Source organism: Gopherus evgoodei, chromosome 1 (assembly GCF_007399415.2).
Source record: "Gopherus evgoodei ecotype Sinaloan lineage chromosome 1, rGopEvg1_v1.p, whole genome shotgun sequence".
Taxonomy (NCBI): Eukaryota; Metazoa; Chordata; order Testudines; family Testudinidae; genus Gopherus; species Gopherus evgoodei.
This window is the reverse complement of record NC_044322.1, coordinates 354,430,414-354,454,629: the sequence shown is the minus strand read 5'-3', so window position 1 is coordinate 354,454,629 and position 24,216 is coordinate 354,430,414. Positions and strand designations below refer to the sequence as shown.

At 42.8% G+C, this 24,216-nt stretch overlaps 1 protein-coding gene across 14 annotated transcripts in view; it reads left to right on the top strand.

Moving 5' to 3' along the window:
- CELF2 (CUGBP Elav-like family member 2) overlaps positions 1–24,216 on the top strand; it is a 690,477-nt gene that overhangs the window by 555,408 nt on the left and 110,853 nt on the right. For all 14 annotated transcript variants that reach the window (XM_030570388.1, XM_030570044.1, XM_030569870.1 and 11 more), the window contains one exon: positions 18,180–18,262. In XM_030570388.1, the coding sequence (XP_030426248.1) occupies positions 18,180–18,262 (83 nt within the window). The remainder of the gene's footprint in view (positions 1–18,179; positions 18,263–24,216) is intronic.

The window sequence follows — 24,216 nt, the reverse complement described above, 5'->3', positions numbered from 1 at the left end:
CATTTCCAATCTGGTAATATTTTATGTGAACTGGCACTGTATGTTGCGTATCATTTATCTTCCTAATCCTTGTTCCACATTGCCTCCCACTTGAGGCCAAGAACATTACAGCTGTGCCAAAGAGTGGGTGGAAAAAGAGCCTTGTTATTAACCGAAGTTGAAAACATAATGGTTTTTTGAATGTCTTCATTCACAGATGCAGTCATACTAAATATTAATACCTTTAAGTATGGCAAAACAGAACTTTCATTTAAAACTCCTTTTATGCAACACACATGAACAATGAAGGCCCAATGAAAGGAATAATGTCTTGTCAATGGTTTCATCTTGTCCTTTTTGCTGTATCCTGTTAACCTATACATTTCAATAGTATGACCTAGTGCTGTCATCAGTGAGGCAAATTCTGCACCAGTGTAAATCCAGAGTAACTCCACCAGCCTCAATAGAGTTACACAGGTGTAACTGAAAGCAGAATTTGTCCAGTAGCTTCAGAACAGAGAGTCAGTATGTAGAGGGTTACTGAAACACACACACTCATAGCTGCTTGAGCAACAGAAGACTGCAGTGTTGCCATTTCAAGCTCAACCCCATAAGAGTAGGGCAAATTATCTATTTGGGACAAATTATCTTGCCAAATGGAATTCCCCAGGAGCAACTGTCATAAAATCAAGAGGGGAAGATCTCCTCAAATTAGACTTTGTGATATCCAAAAATCTCTATTCTGCACATACAAGCAAGAGAACCAATAAGGTAAATTAGTTAACCCCCAGCATAATTAATTTCAATAGCAAGTCATAGAAATTAGAGATGGAAACTATTCCTTATCCACCTACAGCCCAGCCAGTGGAGATCATTCCCTAAAGCATAATGTGTAATGCTTACTGGTCCGTTTTTTCTGGGGGCTGTAATTAATATCTGTAGGGGATACCTTCCAATGTAAAATGTTATTTCGACACAGCTACTAACAACATTTTTTACGAGTTACTGTTGAATCTGAATCTTTGGAAAAAATGATTGTAGGTGATATGTGAAAATATCTCCCCATTTTAATATGAAAACTGACTGGATTTTAACATACTGTTTATCAGGCCTTGTATTGTAAATCAGTCTGTGTCAGAGTTCACAAATGTTTCATCACCTTAAACTGGGCTCATTTGATATTTAGTTCCACATTTTTGATAACTCTGCAGGACTAATCTGAGGCCTGCTTTTGCACATGGAAACCTCTTTCATCCATTCTTTTAAGACAATAAAATGTAAAACGGTTGACGTGTAATTGCTTAGTTATCTGTGTGTATCAGAGCTTGTGATATACAATCTAGTGAAAGCCTGAATTATGCAATTGCTAAAACAATTTCACTCCCAGGGGAAATGCTGCATTCACACTGAGGGCTTTGCATAGCTTGGAGATGTCCTTAAACTTTGCTTTCTTGAGGCTTAGCATAGCCAAAGTGCTATACAAGTCTTAGGTCCCAGTCCTGCTAGAACCTTATCTCTCATCCCTTGCACAATCAGAGTCTTACTCGATAGAGTGAGGGACTTCAGATCTCTGGGTTGTATTCCCAGCTCTGCCGCTGACTCATAGTATGAATCTACAGACAGATTTGTGAAAGTGCTCAATCCTGCGTGTTCCCAGTGGGAGCTGCTGAGCTAATTTGAAAATCTGGACTCTAACTCTTGTGAGTCTGAGTTTTCCCATCAGTGACAGTGATCCCATCATATTTACATAATTTGCATGGATGTTTTGAGATACAGTATAAACATTTCTATAACATTTTGAGGTCCTCAGACCGGAGATCCTGTATACATGAAAATCATAATTTGCTAGTAAGTTTACTAAATTATATTGTTAGCAAAATAGTGTAATTGTCCGTGGCATTCTTCCTGGGAAAAGGACAATGAGACAAGCAAACTCCCCTTCATCTGCCCCCCCCCCCCCCCAAAAATCAGCCAGGGAAAAATCCTGTAAAAGGAGCCTTTTTGTGTTTTCTGTTTCCTCTGCCTCAGGAGGACAGGCCTTCTTCAAAAGCTCTATACATTTCTGGTAGTGAAACAAACTCACACACGCACATCTGTGACATCTCATTGGATTCCTTCCTGCAGCTGCCCCAGTGACCCAGGCAGAATGCTGTAGAAAATCATGCCTATACTGCAAGTGATTAGACATATTCAGGATCCTCATGCTGTTGATGCCAAGGAATGCTGAATAGTTTCATCAGCTCTGCAGACGTGCTTCAGTGTAAACCATCCTGCCACTGCCTAGTCAAGGCCACCTTTGACAGCAAGCAGGAGCCAATACAGAACTGTTTAGGCACTCATTTTGTTCCCTTTCTCTGTTTGTCTTTCTCTCCCTGATTACGTTGCCAATCATTCTCTTACCTCTTTCTCTTCCTGTCTTGATAAGGTGCCAGTCATTTCATACAGCCTTGTCATCTCTTGCCAAATACTTCTCTTGTCATAACTTGGAAACAGACTGCTATAGCTTTATTTTATATTTTGATCTGATTAGTGGTGCCAAGCATCAGATACAAAGGCTTAGAATGCCTATATATCATTTACTGTCTTGAGCTTGGATTGGTCGGGTATGGTATTAGTTAAGGACCTTGTACTGATAGATGATCTCTCCATCCCTAGAACATTAGTTTCCCATATATAATATGGTACATCCATTTTTAGCCTTTTTTTTTCCTAGCCAAGTTTCCAAATTCTGCATGGTTGCCTGTTGCAAGAAAAAGATCATCAATAATTTAAGAACCCTGACAGGCAGTTTTGATATAACTCTGTGATTAAATGCTCATTTAAATAGAAATTTCCAAATAGTAGCATTCAGGGTGGTTCAGTACAGTATAACTATGAATAATGAGTTGAAATTAAGCAAAGGACAATTTAACCTGAATTACCAGGAACAATTTCCTAGCACTGAAATCTAAGAGATTGTGGAATTATCTCCCAAGGGAAGTGGTGAAAACCTCAACACTGGGAAATGTTAAACCAGACTAGATAAAACTTTTTGGAAAATTATATTCAAAAGTGCAAATCTGTGCTGTCAGGGAGAAGTGAGCTAGATGATTTTGTCGTCTTTTTTTCCATTTCTAATTTTTATGATTCTGTGAAAACTATTTTCATATATTAGTTAGATAATATTACTTCCCTCTGGTATTTATACTATCAGCTTTATTAGTTCGTTTTCCAACCATGAGCACAAGACTCCATGAATTATCTTGGCTTTTCTGTCTATTCAGCAGTATGTATTATGTGCACAAGAATCTGACTTTATCAGTTTTACATTAGTTGAGTCATCAAATGAAAATAAAAAGCAAACTTAGTTTGAGTTCACGTCTTTTTTGCCACTGATGCTGTCCTTCCTCCAGCTTGGCTGCTGGGGCAGTGTGAGATATCAGCTGCTACTTTTTAATCAAAACAGTTTTTTACACTGCTAATCTGCCTGTGCTTTTTAAAACTGGGCTGCCTCAACAGCTGGGATGCTGGAAAAACACCCGAGATGTGTTCGGCCAAAAGTCTATCATCAAATGCCTAGCGAACATTTTGGGCTTGATCTGGCAAGTGCCTTCAAAATTCTGTGCTCTTTGTTCCCAAACCAAGTCCTTATAAGGCACCGCCATTTATTTTTGTGTGCATGTACAAATATACCATTTTATTGCTAAAGTGTTGTGTTTATCTTTGCTGCTGCGGCATTTATTTTAGTACTTATCTAGACAATTAATTAGGAAAACACTTGAGTGCTGAATATGCTTCTTCAGATACGTCACTCAGTTGTTTTTTCAGGAGCATTGAGCAATAAAAAAAAATCTATTGCAGAGTTTTCCTAACAATGGCTTCTTCTGTCCCCCATTTGAAGCTTCCAAAGGCAGACCCTATTGCTTTGAAAGACTTTGGGCACCAACAAGAACTAAAAGCAAAGAGTGGTCCTTAATGTTCAAAGGTTCCATGAGGCTGCATCTCCATCTGCATAGAACTGTCCAACCAAGTAGAAAGACTCAAGAGCCAGCAGGAAAGGTTTTGGTGTTTCGGTTTTTGATTTTAAGATTTAATAGAGGAAAAAATGTGTCCTTGGTACCAAGTTAGGAGGAAATGAATCTCTTTAGATTGAATGTTGCTTGAAGGCGCAAGTACAGAGGGATAGATTTGTCATATGTTATGACCCTCCTAGAGTGAAACTGCAGATGTCTTGAAATCAGCAAAAGACACGGGACAGTTTATATCACTGAAGTTAAGAATAAATGTAACTTTTCAGCTTGGTTTTATTTGTGCAAATGAAACAGGGAGCATAACATATGTTTAGTGAAACATGAAGTTCTTGGTATAAATTGGGAGATAGAGGAACCTCAACTCTTTTTGAAGAAGAAGAATCTTCAAATAAACGAGGATCAGCTAATTGAAGTGGGTATATAACAAATATTGGGTCGCAACCACACTGATGTAAATCTTTGTTGCTCAGTTAACCAGCTGAGGATATGGCCCCTTAACTGGCTCTGAGGGCAATAGTGGTAAACTATGGCCTGACTCAGGGGGAGGTGGTACTTATTGTGGTATATTGGCCAAAGCTGAGGGCAATGGAAGGAACTATTTTTCTGCTGCGCATTTTTCCCCTTTCTGTTGCCCGGGAAACTGGTCTGTGTTTGTTTCATTAAATCCCTCCTCTTCCTACATGCAAGTTTTTGGAGGAATTATGTAGGGCTTGTGTTTTCTCAGGCAGAAGCACAGTTTTCAGATAGTGATGTTGTTCTGTCTATCTACAGTACTTGTCTGACCCCCATTACTCTAGTATATGAGCACCTCACAATCATTAATGTGTTTATCCTCACCACGCCTCTGTGACTCAGGAAAGTGTCATTATTGACATTGTACAGAGGAACAGAAAGGCTAATGGCTAGTTTTTAAATGTATTTAGATACCTAAAGACATAGATAGCACCTACTAGGATTTTCAGAAGCACCTAGACATCTAACTCCCATTGTGCTCCTATTGGCATCTTCAGATGCCTAAATACCTCTTAAAAATTTGGCCATAAATGAATGGTGCAAGGTCACACAAAGAGCCTGTGGCAGAATTAAAACCCAGTCTCCCAAATCCTAAACTAGTGCCTTAACCCAGTGGTCTCTGAAGTGGGGTGCACAAGACGATCCACTGGGGGGCGTGGCCAGAAGAGGGCGGCCGGAGGAGGGAGGGAACAAGTGAGCGGGGAAGCTGTCCTCCCTCCCCCACAGGTAGGGCCACCTGGAACGCAGGGGCCAGGGGCGGCTCTAGGTATTTTGCCAGCCCAAGCACGGCAGGCAGGCTGCCTTCGATGGCTTGCCTGCGGGAGGTCCCCAGTCCCGCGGATTCAACGGCAGCCTGCGGGAGGCCTGCTGAAGCCGCGGGACCAGCAGATCCTCCACAGGCATACCGCCAAAGGCAGCCTGCCTCCACCCTCGTGGCAACCGGCAGAGCACCCCCCGTGGCTTGCCGCCTCAGCCATGCACTTGGCGTGCTGGTGCCTGGAGCTGCCCCTGGCAGGAGCTTTAGGGGCTACAGGGCCCTGGTCTGCAGCTCTAAAGCCCCTTTCGGAATGTGGCCCTGAGTCCTCCGGCCCGTGGAGGAGCAGGGACAGCCGTGCAGCCAGCAGCCGGAGAGAAGCGGCGCTTTTCCCTTCAAAGCTGGCCAGAAAGAAGCATCCATTTTTCTCCGGCCGCTGGCTGTGTGGCTGCCCCTGCTCTCCTCCTGAGTCCTCCGGCCTGTGCTCGCAGGGCCGCATTCTGAAAGGAGCTTTAGAGCTGCAGGCCAGGGCCCCAGGTAGTACATGTATATAATTTATACATAAATAAATACACATATATTGGCAGTGCATACTCAAAATTTTTTTACTGATGGGGTGCACCATCAAAAAAGTTTGAAGACCACTACTTAACCGGTGCGCTATGCTTCATCCCACTATGTTTGTAAGGAGCAGGCTCCAAAAAGGTAGCATTTGTTTGTTTCCAGCACCATCTCCCTGCTCTTCTTCTGACTTTTTTTTTATCAGAGGGGTAGCCGTGTTAGTTTGGATCTGTAAAAGCAACAAAGAATCCTATGGCACCTTATAGACTAACAGACATATTGGAGCATGAGCTTTCATGGATGAATGCCCACTTCATCAGATGCATGCCTTCAGTGCCACAGGACTCTTTGCTGACTTTTTTTTTGTCACTCTATTTCTCTCCTTGTTTTGTCTCCTTAACCACTTTATGCTGCTAGAGCTGGCCTCCTTCTGAAGCCTGCTTTCTGTGGAAAGCAAGCCCAGGCTCCAGAGTTGTCAGTGCAATGACGGGGGGCAGGTGCCTGCAATTGTATGGTCTTCATACTTAGACACCTCTGAGCCTGAATTTGGGATCTAAACTAAGTCCCATATAGTACTGGATATGACAGTGTTGTAGAAACCTGTAACTAAATGAAATGTGTATTAATTCCAACCCTTTAATTCACAAACCTCTGAATGTAATTCTGAAAACAGGATGGAACATAGACTTCTGAATCCTTGCTTGTTTGACAAGATAGAACACTTTAAGGTTATATTGGATCTGCTTTTATTCTCTCAGAGAGGGCGAATTTATATGCTATTTTGCCCCCTTTCTATAAAATTAACTAGTTATTGAGAGGGTTCTTAAGAGAATCAGTTCTGACACTCTGGCAATACAATACAATGACAAAACATACCAAATATAGCAGTTAAATCCCTGGTATTGTCAATTAAAGTTAAATGAGTTAGCAAGATATCTCTAAAGAAGTCATATTTGTTTAGTGAGGCATTTTTGACTAGGATGCTAAATGTCCTGGTTCTTATTTCCCCAGAGAATTTAGATTCTAGTACATATGCGTAGGTTTTTCATAGTGACAGAATATTTACAAACTGGTACTTACTGGATTGGAAGGTTGAGTCCTGACATAGAAGTTTTTTATTTCTGGTTTTGATTTTGCCCCCTTGCAACTTCCTAGGAAGGAATTCAAGGATTATTTTATAGCATGTGTGATATTCAGAGTAGAGCTGCGTGAATAACTGGCTTTTCTAGTTTATTGGCAGTTCTGAAAAATTGGGAAGGAAAATTAATTTTCATTTGACCTGCAAGAAAAAAAAAATTTAAAAGTGGCAAACTGAAAAGTGGAAAAACAAAATCATTTCTGGTCAAACATTAGGTTTTGGTTTGGCATAAAACTAAACATTTCATTTAGATTTTGAATGCTATAAATAAAATTGAAGTAATACCATTTGAATCAGAATCTTGAAAATGTAGAAATGAAATGTTTGGACTGTTTTGGATATTTGTTTTGTGCTCTTTTCTTCAAGAATTTGACAAAAGTGACACAAATTCACAAAATTTTGGTGTCAGTGGATACGGACCAGTGCCAGCTATTTTAAAGGAGACTTAAGAGAAAACCAGCTACTAGACGATTTGATTAGGCCCACACCCATTTTAGGAACTGATTGATAATGGGGAGTGTTTCATTTTTCCAACATTTTGAACTCTGAACCTTAGTTTCCAGAGATTTGTTTAGCAGGGGGCAGGTTTGCTACCTCTGAGGGTGACTGCAGAGGGGCTGAGAAGGTTTAAACTCATTTCAAAGACAGAATCCCCAAATCCCTTGCCTGGGGCAGATAGAAAGGGAACCTTGAACAGGTGACATCCTATTGGAGAGAAAGGGGAATGGCAGTACTGGTGGGACACACTGTGAGGCCTGGGAGTGAGGATGTGACAGAAGAGAAGAGAATATGAGAGTGGCCATACAGAGTCAGACCAGTGGTCCATTTAGCCGACTATGCTGTCTTCTGACAGTGGCCAATGCCAGATGCTTTAGAAGGAATGAACGGAACAGGGCAATTATCAAGTGATCCATCCCCTGTCATCCACTCCCAGCATCTGGCAGTCAGAGGCATTGAGACATGCTGTCACAACCAGGACATGGGTGGTCTGACCTAGTGGTCAAAGCAGGAGTCAGACCAGGTTAGGTATGGAGAGGGCAAAGTCCAAGATAGGCCAGAGGGCAAACTGAGAGTCAAGCAGGGGAGGCAGGCAGGGTCAAGATATCAGGAAGTGAAGCCAGGGAAACAGGAAGCACACAGTCCAGAGCAGGATGGATTCCAGTTGCATGGACAACTTCCTGTTCCTGTGCTGGGTCTATATAGGAGCTGTAGACCAGTCAGGATGTCCAGTATGCTGTCTGTCAGGTTCCAGGACTAGATGGTTTCAGCTTCTACCCTAGCAACTATTAGCAGGTGGCAGGTTGGAGCTTCCTTTGGACCCATGTTTCAGACCCATAGTCCCTGACCAACTTGGCTAATGGCCATTGATGAATCTATCTTCTATGACCTTATCTAGTTCTTTTTTGAACCCAGTTATACGATATTCCTTGGCAACGAGTTCCAGAGGTTGGCTGTATCTTGTGTGAAGAAGTATGTCCTTGCTACTTATTAATTTCATTGGGTGAAACAAAGGGAAAAGAGAGGACAAATAAGAGAAATATAATGCTTAATAACTGCAGTGCTTAGTGCTTCCATTTTATATCTCCTTCAGAAGATGATGTGTTTATATAATATTATTTGTGTTATACTAGCACATAGATGCCTTGAGCGAGCGCAGGGGCTCATTGTGCTATACATTGTACATACATGTAATAACAGACAGTCCCTGCCTCTAACAGCTTACAATCTAAATAAGCAAGTCAGATACAATATGGGAGAAATAAAATATGATTGTCCCCATTTTACACATGGGGAAATGAAGCACAGAAGAATTAAGAGACTTTCCCAAAATCATATGGGATGCCCATGGTAGAGTTGGGACTTGAACCTAGATCTCCTCATTCCCTGCTCAATGGCTTAACACTAGATCATTATTCCTCTCTGTTACAAGCACCGATGGTATTTTTAGTGCTGTCTAAAACCCAAATTATGAGTATTCTTTGCCTCAAAGAGCTGGAATTCTAAACAGGGCAGACACAAACTAGACCATAGTAACTGGGGGAAATGATTTGGATTTTTAACAATATTATTGACTCGCTTTCTGCGAGTGTCGCAAAAAGTGCATCTCTAGGAGGAATTTGAGAGGGTAGTAGCTTGGGTGAGCCGCATTGCCTATGCATGGAATGCTTCCAGCAGCATTCTGTCTCCTAACAATGGGCAGCGGCAGTGTTTCAGCACTGACTTGAGGGTAGAGAGCTGCCTACTGAATTATCAACACTGCTGCAGCACTTTGTGGGGTTTTAAGTTTTCCCCTTGAAAGCCTCCTGTCCTCAAACAGTGCTGCTAAGATCACATCCCATGGTGGAGTGCAGGCTGCCTTCAGTCTCGGAATAGTTATTAATTACATGAAACTGCTGTTATCAATCTGTTTTTTTCTTTTAGTTGATAACCGTCCCCATACAACTGCATTTATCACCCTGCCTGGCAATATCCAAAATCTAATTCTGAACCTTTTGTTTACCTATTATCACTGCATCCACTGTGAATGTCAAATGGTATTTTCAAGTTACAGAAATTGAATCTAATCAAACTTTCCCCCTTTCTTCCCACAGCAACCCTGGTGCCTTGCTGTACACGCATACTGGCCATAAACTTTCTATTCATTATGCATACCACAAGAAAGTTCAAGAATCGGCTAAAAGCAATGATTGTCCTATATGAAAAATTTACATTAAAATTCCTCAGTTACCTTTGGAGCCATTAGACATTTAAAATTGTTTAATGCAGGAGGCTTATTTCAGAAAGCAAGAAAAACGCAGATTCTAGCAATTTTGTCCTTGATATCTTTTCTATCTGCGTCGCACTTTAGACAGAATTTACATAATAACGGATGGGGAAGTGTTGTGGCCCACGAACCAGTGCACATTAGTTCTTAGTTGCTTTCCCAAAAGGCTTGAAAATGCAGCAGATTTAATCTAGGTCAAAAAAAGACCTCAATTTTCCAGGCAGAGGACATTTATAGAGAGCATTTGTATTCACAAGGGTACAGGAATGACTCCTCCAAAAGAACTCCCCAATGCAGCTGAAGGATGACAGGAAACTAGAACTTGTGGCCAATTAACAGAAATGCAGTCATAATGGAGAGAGAAAATTGAGCTTCATGGGATTGTTTTTCACTTGCCATTTACAAGGCTGTTACAGGCCAGGTGCACTGGTACTGTAATGTGTTAAGGGGTGTTCAGGGCATAATATAGCTGGTATCACTATTCTGGACGTTATAACCAGAAGAAGAAAGGGAGCAGAGAAAGCACAAGTGCTGAATGTGGTGCATCCTGGCTGGCATAGTAACACTCCCCATCTCCAGATAGCATGTTAACATTATAAATGGCAGCACTGTAAAATCTGCTGCCATTACAATTGAGAGTGAGTGGCTTTTCTACTTCTTGGCTGGTGGCCGGATTGGTAATACGGTTTCCATCAAGGTGCCAATTATATCGAACTCTGTAAAACTGAGCTAATTGGAATATGGTATCGTTAAAGGGTTGATTTCTGCAGGATGTGGCAATTCAATCTGTTTGATAGCCCCTGAAATGAAAGGACCCATCTTACACACAAGTTACTCGACGTATTATAGAGCCATAGCATGGTATTAAGGGATAATGCATCCATGACCATTCCTTTTTTCCTTTTCTGTTAAGTGAGGGCAGAGACTCAGCTTGATTTCACCTTCCAATTGTGTTTTATTTTCCTGTGCAGGTCTTTGCTTCTATCACCGATCTTTCCCTTTCAGCCCTCGCTCATATGCCTGTATGTTTACTATGGCATGGTTAGAGGTACAGTATTAAGTAACCAAAGCAACTCTCCAAGGCTTGCACATGTAACCCACACGCCTACTAGGTGCGGTGTTCTGTCCCATCTAGTGGCAACCGGAACACTTAAAGAGAGAGATAAAATGTGTCTGCTCTACACAGCCTTAGCTAACAGGCAATTGGCTTTTAGCTCATGCAGTAGAGGCTCATGCTCTAAGTTTTAGAAGCCGTAGGTTCAACCCTGCCCCGCAACAACTGGAGGTCTGTTTGGCGTTACACATGCATCTCTCAGAATATTGGAATGGCATCATCTCTAGAATTTAGTTAACTGCATAATAATCCATATTACAATATAAATGCAGTCCAGGCCTCCTTATAACTCTCCCCCCCCCCCCCCGCCAACTCCCATCTAATGCAGTTGAAAGTGGCTGTTCTCAAAGCACATACCTAAATTACTGTAGCAATAAGTCTTCTCTGTGGCTTTAATAGAAATTTTTTTTGATATCTTAATTGCCTTTTGGAAAAGTGGTGTGTTTGGTGGAAAGTCATGCTGTTCAGCGAGTTGTTCAAGGTTCACGAATCCCGTATTGCACTCTTCAGAGGAACAGCTGGAATTCAAGAGACCCCTATAAGTGCAGCCCCTTTAAATCATAATGTAATATTTAAAATGTGTGGTGAGAAGTGAGATCAAAAATCAAGATCAGAACTCCTGGAGAAAACCCTCCTTTGACTTAATCTAGCTTGAACTGTGCCGGATTGACAAGAAACCAGTGTCCCCATTGAGATTCCAAGCTTGCATGAAGCCAGCACCTGTTTTGCTTGCTAATTCACTTACAAAAGTTAGCTTCATTCACAGAAAGAGAGAAACATAGATCCGTCTCTAGATCTGTAGCCCCTTAGAATTCAAACTCAGCCTTTAAAGGAATTTTCAATTCACAACATGATGACTTTGTTGATGTCCTGAATGTGAATGTATCTTTAATTGAATTTGTCTTCTAGGATTCCGTTACTTGCTAAAAGAATAGAGAGTTCAATAATCAGATAATCATTATAGCTGTTTTGAAGTGTTTATTTTATTAGTCTAGAAGGTAAAGCAGATTTCATACTTTTAAGTTGTTTCAGGCTTTGAAAACACACTGATAAGTTCTTGTTATCCTATATGCTATGGCTAGGGGTCAGATGCTGGCAGCAGGTGATAATATTCACAACACAGTGCAGCTCCAAACTGACAATTCTGGACAGTTCAAAACTATAAAAGCTCAAAAATCAGTGCAAGAAATATGTTGTTGTTTTTCTTTTTTTTTTCCTTTTAACCCAAAAAGTTGTTTGGGCCTGGAAAATCTGCACTAGTTTTCTCTGAGCCAAATCATTACAACAGAGCCCTTATAAGAAAACAGATTTTGCAATTCTAGCCAAAAACTAAGGGTTATCTTCCCTTCTTCTTGCACATGCATAGCTCCCCATTAACCATAGACTGGCAACTATGAACTCAGTTTAAAGGGGAAGAATAAACAAGAGCTTAAAAGAGCATTTTCACACCAAAAGCTAAACAGACATTTCCATCCTCAATAGATCATGTAATTCCTGGCATAGTGACTCTCTTTTGCGGAAAGGTCAGGGGTCGATGTCCAGGTTCTGTAACCAGAGGATGACCTCAGTATCAAGGGAGGATAGGTGTTGTAAACTGCGCTCTAGATGTTGGGTTGGGAACTTCCACCTCATGAGTTATTGTTTGCAATGCTGCACCCCTAGTCACAATACAGGGAGCCAACCGGTGCATGGTTTTGGTAACTCTGATCAAGCAAGAGAGTAACTTGTTGAGTACTGGTCCAGCATCTGTGATCAGGTGGAGAAGGAGGCAAGTTCAGTGATGGACTCCTGAATTTACTTAGGTCTGGTCTACACTTAAAAATTACATTGACCTAGCTATGTCACTGAAAGCTATGAAAAATGTTGCGCCCTGAGCTCCATAGTTAGGTTGACTTAACCTCCCCCCAGCATAAATGCAACTAGGTTGACAAAATATTTCTTCCATCGACCTAACTCACCTCTTTGAGAGGCAGCAATAAACTACATCAAATGGAAAAACCCCTTCCACTCACAGAGGAAGCATCTACCCTAAGAAGCATAGTTACAGCTGGGCCACTGTGGTGTTTGTAGTGTTAGCCTGAGTGTGTTAGTCTCATTCCCACCAATACTTCCACACCGTAAGGGCGTCATTTTTGGCTTCCAAGCAGCACTGATTGTCCGCGCATGGTAAAGGGCCAGCAGCACTCTTTTTTCCTACAGAGTTTCAGCTGCCGTAGCAAAGAGATGTCGTGAGATCAGCTGTTGCGCTGTAGTGATTAAGCCTCTTGCATAGATTACAGTGCCATTAAAGGAAGCCATGAAAGATGTCAGTCACAACTCTCGACACTTCCTTTGTGAAGGAGGCCATGCTACTCAGCTGTTTGAAACTAGGCCTGTAAATAGTCCTCACTGAGCAATTTGCCTTTGTTTGATTTGGGAGAAAGTGATAAAATAATGAAGTGATTGAAAAATCACCTCAAACTATGTTCCATGGATATCTACTGAGATACTTGCAATCCAGTGAAGCCCCCACTCCTTTGGTGGCATCTTTGAGCAGATCTGTACCTTTTTCTTCACATATTGGAGTGCAGGTGGGATTCTCAAAGGTATCTAACAGACATAGGCGCACAAGTCCCATTGAAAGTTAGCCGAGTAAGCTACTTAGATGATTTTGAAAATCCTAGACTGGGGCTCTGAATTGGCTGTTGTAACAATGTGCATGAAGAAAGCTGCATTTGTTTCGCTGTTAAAAAATAACAAACAGAAAAACAGCAGAATCTTTCCAATCTTTGCCCTGTTAGGGATCTGTCTTTTTTTTCTATATTTTGCATATTCTGAAACTTTTAAACTATCATTTAAAAATGCAGAAAATGCAGCCATTACAACATAAATCCATATACACTGCTGGTGTCCTTTTTACCTAGATTTGCAGAAAGGTGTTTCCCTCCAATCTCACTGAACAGATCCCTACTAATAAACAGAGCCTCCACCATTAGCACTAGTTGGTGCCTTTGGCAGCCTCAGCGAAGGCCAGAGATTGAGTATGTCATGGAGAATGAACCACCTTATCACTCCTAGAAACTGAGGTCCTTGAGGTCTTTTTCTAGCACTAAATTTGCTTTTAAAGAAAAAGCATCTGAGATAAGAGACCCTGTTGTGGTGAGGCTGAGGTGTTGGTGTTGCATACCTTGGAGCACCTATCTGAGCATTTCGCTCTCAGAAGTTTGGGGAAATAGAAATGCTTCCTCTCTGTTTTTGTCCTCCATTTCTCAGACATTTCAGTGTTTGCCATCGTACTCTTTCTGGTGTGATGGCAGATGTTCATTCAGACATCTGGCACCACAGCCAGGGCATTATGGCTGATGTTATTAGGACATTACAGACTTTTGTGCTCTGTTACATGTCTCTTCTTGGTATGTAAACAATAGTGCACGTGTTACTGTCAAAGCTGTTACCAGCAGAGCTTAGACAGTTGTTGCATCAAAGTAGTGAAAGTATTCTTTTTATTTTTCATGTGTTAGCGATTGTACAGTTTCTCTACAATCAAGAAGATGCAGTCCCACCTGGATTTACCTCAGCGTTAAACTAGTTAAATGTTAGTCTGTAGTAGACTGTCATGGTACCTTCCACATCAGATGCTTTCCAGGTTGCCAAGCCCCAGAATGGACTTAAGTTGACAGTTGCCCTGACCTAAGGGATTTTCATTCAGGCTTCCAGTTACTTGGGATGCAGAGGGTTTCAGTTTGAGGGGTTTACAAAGTGCCCTCTTGCTTTTAGATAGGTCTAATCCCTCCCTAGATATTTGCAGGGAACACGCATGGCTCTGAGCCGACTTCAGAGCCAGGTACTGAGGTACAATCCTTCATGTACCATCGAGATGCAGGAATTTTACACTGAAATCATGTTCAAATCCAGGTCTGCTCTGTGGAACTACAGCAGTTCAAGTTGGGGCCACTTGTCGGTGAACTCCTCTTGAAAAGTCCCTGAGCTGAAGTGTAAAGTTTCCTCTGGGAGTGTGTGGACTTTTGCCAGTCTGTGTTTCTCTTCAGCCCCACCCTCCTTAGCAGATCTATTCAGACCCAATTATTGTCAGCTGAGGTAGTTCTGCCCAAACTACCACCAACTCTTCTATTTTTAATCAAAAAAATAAATGAGATTAAATAGATAAGTAATTGAAGCATTTCATCTTTGGGCCTTTGTAGATCGACACGTTTTTAAGGCCAGAAGGGACTGTTGTGACCATATAGTCTGACCTCCTACCTAATGCATTTCTGTACTGCCTCTTATGCTGCTATATTCTCCCAGTTTTTGTTCACAAAGTCACTATCCTCTCCTCTTACAGATACCCTTAAAAACACTTTTCTTTCATGAAGCCCACAAGTAGCAAGCCCATGATAATTTCCCAATATGTCCTGTCTTGCTGTCTCCATCTTTCAGATGCAAGCTCTTTGGGCCAATGCCAAATATGCTACTCTAGAGCAGTGTTTCTCAAACTGGGGCTACCGCTTGTGTAGGAAAAGCCCCTGGCAGGCCAGGCTAGTTTGTTTACCTGCCCCGTTTGCAGGTCCGGCTGATCGTGGCTCCCACTGGCCGCAGATCACTGTTCCAGGCCAATGGGAGCTACTGGAAACGGTGGCCAGTACGTCCCTTGGCCCGCACTGCTTCCACCAACCCCCACTGGCCCGGAGCAGCAAACTTTGGCCAGTGGGAGCTGTGATCGGCTGGACCTGCAGATGGGGCAGGCAAACAAACCGGCCCGGCCCGCCAGGAGCTTTCCCTATACAAGCGGTGGCCCCAGTTTGAGAAACACTGCTCTGGAGGGTCTCAAACTTTTCCATACCTGATGCAATAGGCTCCCTTCTTGGCCCTTTGGCCCACCACAAACTGACTGGACACTTCCGAGTTGATAAGCCCCAGCGTGTTGTTGATTGGGTCCTCTCCACCCAGTACAACCTTATGCAGCAAAATACAATTGGAAGTAAGACTGTGTCTAAACTAGCACTTTTGTCGGTATAATTTACGCCCACTCAGGGGTGCGAAAAAACACCCTTCTGAGCGATGTAAGTCACACCAACAGAAGCACCAGCGTGGATAGCACTATGTCAGTGGGGGAGGCTCTCCCGCTGACATAACTACCACCGCTCATTGGGGGTGGATTCATTATATCAACGGGAGAGCTCATTCCCATCAGCTTAGAGCGGCTACCATAGCTGCATTGGTACAGCTGTGCCACTATAAGCTTGCTAGTGTAGACATGGCCTAAATTTCCCCCATGACCCACCCTGTAAGACAAGCCCAAGTCAGTTGACCGGGGCTCTGAGATTTGTGGCCATATACTTGCGGGGGGCAGGTTGGGGGGGGGGGGTTCAGTGTAGATGTAGCCCTGGTGACCAGAACGCTGGGTCAGCTGTAGGCTCCTAGCATTCTATCCCACTTGAATAAACCCAGGACTCCCTTCCCTTCCACCTGGGATTTAGGGTGGGCCCCACTCTCATCTAGCAACATGGGAAGGAGCATAGAAATCATGACCTCCCTGGCATCTGTTTACAATCCCTGGGTCGAGAGCCCAGGTATTAAACAAATAAAACTAACCCAAGATGCTATGATTGACAGTGTGATGAAAAATTGGCTGGTAAAATATGGGAAAAAATCATTGCTGCCTTTCAATGTTGTATTATTGACTAATGGCACAAATACAGGTTTAATTCTGGAGTAAAATAATCTGAAATCACAAGGCTTGCTCTCAGTGGAAGATTTTAAAACTCTGAATTCCTGTAAAAAGCACAAATGGCTAACAATCAATTGCTGACTGATTGAATGATCCTGCTGACTGACACACAAACGACTGAAATCATTACCAAATGGACTCTTTCGTAAACTGTGAAATTTTAAGGGGATCTACTGGCATTCATTTGTGAATGGTGTTTCTCCTGACTGTGATAAGTCTGCATTACCTGCCTGTGTGAGTATATTGTATTGCCTGTGAGTGCATTTCTGAGTTAGGGAATAAGGTCCCTCATGTATTCTGGCTGGGAACACGATTACCTTTGCTTGTTATAAAGGTAACATTTGTAGCTGGCCCAACTGCAAAGCCCCAGAGAGCACTCAAAGCACAGTCTTCAGCTTGAACCAAGGGAGAGGTGGCAGGAGGGAGTATTCTGAAGAGTCCAACCTTCCTTCTAGATTAATGAAGGTTCTGTGCTAGTTGTATTCGGTTCTGTCTCTGTCCACATCCTGCTTACCACTTGTGTCTATGCTGAATGACTGAATGGAAACTGGAATACTGGGTATCATACCATCTTGGTAAGCAGCAAGGGGTATGATGCAGTCAACATCCTAGTCCTCATTCACCCCCCCTAAAGGATTCTAAACCCTCTGCAGCTGCCTGTGTATAGCTGACGGTCTTCTGAAACTCTAGTAAAATATATAGCATTTTGATCTACAAATCATGGTTTGCACTTTAGTAGCACCTTTCATCCTAGTATCTCAAAGAATTTTGTAAGCCCCACTCCCGCCATGCATCCCTATAAGATATATAAATAAACTGATCCAAATAGAGCTGAGGAACTGAAGCACAACACTTACCTGGCTAGCTCATGGCCACATATGAAGTTTTGTAGCAGAGCTAGGAATTGAATCCAAGGATGAGATTCTGTGCTTTGCCTTTTGGAGGCACAGCACAGAACTCGCAGCCCTGTGAAAGGGTAGGGAGCTAAGGTGGTTTTAAGCCACGTTTGCCCACAAATCCATTCCTCTACCTAAGACCTGGGAAAGATACAGCTAAAGGACTGTCAAACAGCATCCACAGATAGCAGCAGGCTCCAGTGTCCCTAAAAAGGCACATTGAATTCCTTCTCTAAACTGAGGCACTTCTAATCACAGGTTTCACAGTGCCCCACCCCGAACCCTCCTTAGGAAGCATGATTTTAGTTTACCAGAAAAGCTTAGCTCCTGTATATGTCTCTTTCAGTAAGGTCCTGCTTTTTAAGCCCACTTTTCTAGTTGGGCTGCTTTGGTAAATTTCTACTGCTTTTAGCTTGCAAGCTGCTTATAATCATACCTTAATGGAGAACCTATACAAAATATAACTTTGTTTATGCTGTGGGGTTGATTGAATTTTGGTTAACTTAATTTCAAAGTGGTTACAGCCTGCTAAGGGTTTAGGCGTGCTATAGATACAACATGTGGGGGTGGCTTTTTTTATTATTTTATTTTAAACAATCCAAGTTTCCTTTGATTCATGGCATTCATGCAGTTTCATTATACTTCACATTTTCAGCCTTCATAATGCATCATTCAATCATTTTTCCCCCCTATTGTAGTCTCACAAACTATTGTCGGTAATTTCTTTTCATTTCTCTCTTTAGGTTGTTGTTTCGTAACATTTTATACAAGAAAAGCTGCACTTGAGGCACAGAATGCACTGCACAATATTAAAACCTTACCTGGGGTGAGTACATTTTCTTTTTGAACCTAATCACTTTATCGCTACAAAATAGCCGCTTTTCTGAAGATGCTAGTTATAGGCTCTTAGTGCCAGAAATGACTTTGGCCTTTACAAAGGAGGGTTGCTGACCTGATAGTTCACATTCAGTAGCCGTGCCAATTGGCCAGTCTAGTAGCGATGGCATTAGCTTGGAAGAAAAGTGCTCTTACCCAGAATGTCCCCTGGCTGGAAATAATAGCGATCCCTGCTGGGTAGCAGCAGCTGCTGAAGTATAAGGTGGACTCAGATTTTTTTTGGGGGGGCGGGAGAAAGGTATATAGGAAAACGAAACTTCACACATCAAGATTTCTTTTTTTCCTAAGTGTCTGGTTTTGTTTGGTTTTGGTTTTTGAGGAGGAAAAGCGGAAAAGGACAAAATGTAGCCAGCATAGGCATAATGGTTTCTGAACAATATGAAGCAGTTACTTTGATGGCTGTGTACTGATGTACATTAGAAAATATTATAATGTAATTCAAAATGTTCTCCCATTTTGTTTTGTTTTTCAGAAATCTGTAACTGCTAACCCATTACGCTCACAGTTGTTATAGATACAGTTGTACTAGTGATCAGTTGCTTATGTGTGTAATATGTAATAAGTAATCTTTAAATTCTGAATTACAGTCATAATCATCACATTTCAAGGTAGTAACTTGATAACCACAAATCTTTGGAGTTAATCAGTCAATTTAATATTTTACATCATTCTGTTGGATACAGCTGAGTATTGGTCATATGTGGAATAAAAAACTCAAGTACTTGTTTGCAGTGTAAGGTTCCGTACAGAAGTGAAGACAAAAGGCACAGTAAAATTATAGCTCTTGTTGATAAGTATAGGTTCCACACCACTCGATCTAGCAGATACATGACAAAAAAAATCTTCTTTAGCTCCCATGTGCTGCATGTGAATTCAACTCCATGTGTTCGAAAAATAAGGATCTGGCTGGTCCACCCTGTACAGGTGAGAGAGTCATGGAATTTACCAGGGAAAATGAACTGTAGAGAACAACATGGGTGAGGTAATATCTTTAATTGGACAAACTTCTGTGGTGAGAGAGACAAGCTTTCAAGCTTACACAGAGCTCTTCTCCGGGTCTGGAAAACGTACTCAGGGTGTCACAGCTAAATATTTAAGCTAATCTGATGATCTAAGTGTGAAATCGCTGTGACACAAAAGTCCTGCAATAGCAGAATGGATATCCTCCTTTAGTTTTAAGTGGGAGCCACTGAGGGAGAGGGCACTAGAAAGTCCTCTAAGTTCTAGCCCAGATGGAGGAAAATAAATGAAAAGCTTTGTTGCTTGTTATAACATCTCCAGGACTCCAAGGACTACCCCGTCAAGTCCTTTTCTCTCTGCACAGCCCACAGAAGGGCTGTCAAAGTTGCACTCCCAGCTTCTGCAGAAGCCCAGAATGTGCCCTAAACGGAGCTCCTCATGTGTGGTTCAGCTCTGCACGGCTCCCTACTTGGGCCAGTTGCTAAATGCTGCAATTTGCATCTCCTGCTTCTTTGTAACCAGTCATTGTGGGGCTGTTGTCTGGACTGTTCTTTATCGATGTTGCCAAGCATTCAAAGAATATCAGACTGGCTCAAAAATCACAAACATTTTTAAAACAATAGATTTTAGGTTCTTTTTTTAATTTTGCCTTCTACCTTTTCAACCTTTAGGGGTCACACTTCCAAGATTTTCTCTGCAGTTTTTAGTGTTAGAAACTTACTTTTTCTTTAAAAAAAGGAAAGATGAGTCTATCACATATTCACATGATTCTAAGCGTTGGGGCAACACTGGATTTTACTTTCAAGTTGCACCTAATTCTTAAATGGAAATAGAATAATCCAAGCATAGTTCCATCACCAGTGTTGAATGCACATATTATTCTACTATATTCTGTACCCACTGCATGCTAACATTTTATAGAGGTTGTAGCACCTTGTTACACTGAAGCAGTGTTTTCACAAAACAACTTCATTGTAAGTCAGTAAGATTCACTTTGTCTGGAGCTGCAATTTGCTTACTGAGATCATTGGATTCTACTTCCCTTTAATTGGAGATCCAGCCCAGTTTCACTGCAGGCCGGATCTAGCCCCCACTGAAGATTATGAAAAGAATCTCATTAACATCAGTGTCTTTGGATCAGGCTACATTAGCAGTTTCTACAGAACGTGAAGGAACCAGCATACAGATTTCATGGCTGAACATGCACCTAATCTCTTTCTGCACAAACAGGAACCATCTCCCATTGCCGTTGGGCACCAAACTGGATTTGCACCACGGGAGAATTGGGACCAGTATGTGCTTGACATCTTGCCTCATCCTGCTTCATTGTAATACTAGATTTTGTCTGTGTGTGGTTCAGTAGTAAAAGACATCTGCAACCAAAAGGATTCAAGGTTCTTGGATTAATTGAATTGCTTTTGTGCTTCCTGTGTCTCATCCTCTAAATGAGGGCCAGATCCAAAGGCCACAGTGGAAAGACTCAGATCAACTTCAGTGGATTTCGTATTGGGCCCCATATGAAAACCAGAAAAGCTTCTTAATGCTTGGGCTTTGTTTTACATTTTATTTGCTGCATGTTCCACTATCCATTTCAACTTATCTTGGCGATGCACTGTACTCTTCTCTTTTTCTTATAGTTTTAGCTGATAAACCTCATCCTCAGCAGAGAGATGAAAACATTGATGTTGTATATATTCCTTTGAGTTTCAGCCTTTTAGTGGACATGAAGAAAATGGGACCAGACATAAATGATTAATGCAGATTCTTGGAAGAAAATATTGCAGGGTGCCTTGCTGTTTGATTACAAGTCTTGGAATTAGTAAACATTTCCATAATTCTAAACCAATATACACCTGTTTTCCCACTGTGATGTGAAGGCACAACTTAATTCAACAGAAACCCCGCTGTGCTAAATCTCTCATTAAATACTAAGCTAGTTCTGTAATTTAAAGTTGCAGTATCACTATTTTAACCAAATTTCCTTTGTATTATGAAATTAGTAAGTTAATGATGTACTCCAAGGCTTTTTTTTAACAGCAACAACAAAAAAGGAAGCTGAAGAAGAACATAGCACCAACTGACATCTCAAGGCTTTTCTGGTTTTAATCATATTCAGGAGGATACAATCATGTAAAAGTTTGTTTATATCTATATACAGAGAGAGAGAGAGAGAGAGAGAGAGAGAGAGAGAGAGAGAGTCAAAAATTTTCAGCATAAGCCAGGATCCAATAGCTTCTTTCTACTCTTCATTAGTATCATTTTTCCTTTAGCTATGAAAATCTTTCTCATATAATGGAGTTTTTATCATCCAAATTTTTAGGTATTTAGGTACCATTTACAGGATAGTATCTTCTCTTGATGGAGAACCAAAAAGCAGTGTCAAGGGAATACAAGCTGAAGTTGATATACTGTGCATATCAGCGCAACAGATAAACTCCTCCATTGCTTACTCTGTCTTGAGGTCAACATTACTAATAATATTTGCATCTTCTAAACAATGAATATTAACTTTGGAATTGATGTTATATTAGAAATTATATCACAAGCTATTCTAGTTCATGGAGAAAGACCATAGTGGGTGCAATTTATAAAATTCTAATTACTTTTAATTTATTTCTATGTGGAAGTGTTGGTTTAAAAAAAAAAAAGGTAGAAAACCTATTCTTCTTCGAGTAGCGTCCCTATAGGTGCTCCACTGTAGGCGTGCTTGCATCCCTGTACGGCTGATTGGAGAACTTTGGTAGCAGTGTCTGTTAAGCCCTGTAATGGTCCCCACTCGGGGTCTGGTTGGGAAGCATGGTCTAGTGGTCACAGCCACAACCTCAGACTGCAAAGGGGGGGTTATATTGTATGTGCAACAAACTTCTGTCATTGTGACCAGGTCTGCCAGGCAATCTGCCTTATTTCAAAAGACTCTCCTATATCATGTCCATCTCCTATATCGGGGTGGGCAAACTCCAGCCTGGGGGGCCACATCCGGCCCTTCAGATGTTTTAATCCAGCCCTCAAGCTCCCACTCGGGAGCAGGGTCTGGGACTTGCCCTGCTCCATGCCGTGGCTCCGCGCAGCTCACGGAAGCAGCGGCATGTCCCTCCTCCGGCTCCTATGTGTAGGGGCAGCCAGGGGCTCCACACGCTGCTCCTGCCCCAAGCACCACCACTGCAGCTCCCATTGGCCAGGAACTGCAGCCAATACGAACCGCAGGGAGAGCACCTGCAGATGGGGCAGCGTGCGGAGCTCCCTGGCAGCCCCTATGCGCAGGAGCCAAGGAGGGACATGCTGCTGCTTCAGGGAGCTGCTAGAGGTAAGCGCTGCCAGGAGCCTGCACCCCTGACCCCTTCCTGCACCCCAAACATCTGCCCTAGCCCTGACCCCCTCCTGCCCTCTGAGCCCCTTGGTCCCAGCCCAGAGCATCCTCCTGCATCCCCAACCCCTCATTCCCAGTTCCACCCCAGAGCTCACAACCCCAGCTGGAGCCCTCACCCCCCCCTGCACCCCAACCCCCTTCCCCAGTCCAAAGCCCCTTCCCACACCCTGAACTCCTAATTTCTGGCCCCACCCCCAGAGCCCGCACCTCCTCCCACACTCCAGACCTCAATTTCTTGAGCATTCATGGCCCACCATACAATTTCCATACCCAGATGTGGCCCTTGCACTGTTCGCTCATCAGATCTCATGAAATACGATCTGATTATTACTTGGGTGGGAGACCTCCAGGGGCAATCCAGGATGTTGCACATTAGCAGTGTTAGTGCTTCAGTAGCTGGCGCACTCCCATCTGAACCAGTAATGAACCAGTGCTACAGCAGGTTGCTAGGGAGCACAGTGCTGTTAGAAGATGCCATACACTGGCTAAGAAGTAAAACCTAGATCATGCCCACTTAGTAATCATCAAAGGTCCCACTTTAAACATAGCACATTTTGAAAAAAGTAAGAGTGTTAATCCTAACGCCTGCTTTAAATTACAATTTGGGTAATTATGGCATGCCTACTTAAATATTCCCTCTCCAAATTCAGTAGGAGAATTTAATTTTCACTTCTACTGCTCAAAACCTTTGTGTAATGTTGCTAGTGCCAAACGACTGCTACATTCCACTCAGAGTTTGGCAACCCTGCTATATTTCAGTGGCTGTCAAGTGATCCTTATATGTCATATGCAGTCTATAAAGCCCTTTTTATGATTTTTCTGGATGGAAGGGTCTGTCTGCAGTACAACCCTGTTTATGGAATGGTCTCTGTAGACATCCAAAACCTTCAGCTAAAGAAAAATGTGAAAGGAATGTCAGAGTTGGCCTGCCAGCTTTAAGAAGGCTGTGTTATGGGTGCCCATCTGTAAGGGATCCGCTGTCCGGGTTGGGGGGCTCTTCGTCCTCCGGGGCGCCTGGGAACCAGGCAGCCTCACTACACCGAGCAGCAGTTCAGTCTATAACGCCAAGGGCCTGGGATCAGGAGGGGGCAATAAACACTCGTGCAGGGCTCAGGCCCTCAAGCAGGGGCTGAGCAGGCAGTTCAGTCTATAAAGCCCAGGCCCTGGGATCAGGGCGGAGCAACAAACACTAGCAAGTCAAATAGGCTCAGGCCTTTAGGCAGGATTGCGCAGTAACAGTTCTAGGCTCTGGCCTCCTCAGGCCCAGAGAGAGGGGGAGTCTGCCACCCAGATGTTGGGTGGCAGGGGGGACGCAGGCGCGTCCCAGCCCAGGGCCCTAACAGCGGCAGGCAGTCTGCTGCCGTGTCAGTGGGGATCCTGGCCGCAACACGCTGACATTGGCTCTGGCAGTGTTGCAGCCAGACTGGGGTCGCCTACCCCGGGCCATTTCCACTCTCCCCCTCATCGAGTACCTGAGTCGTCGTGGTGTCAGCAGAGGGGTCAACCACCATCGGTTCCTCAGGGTGAGTGTCCACGGGCGGGCTCAGCGGGTCCTC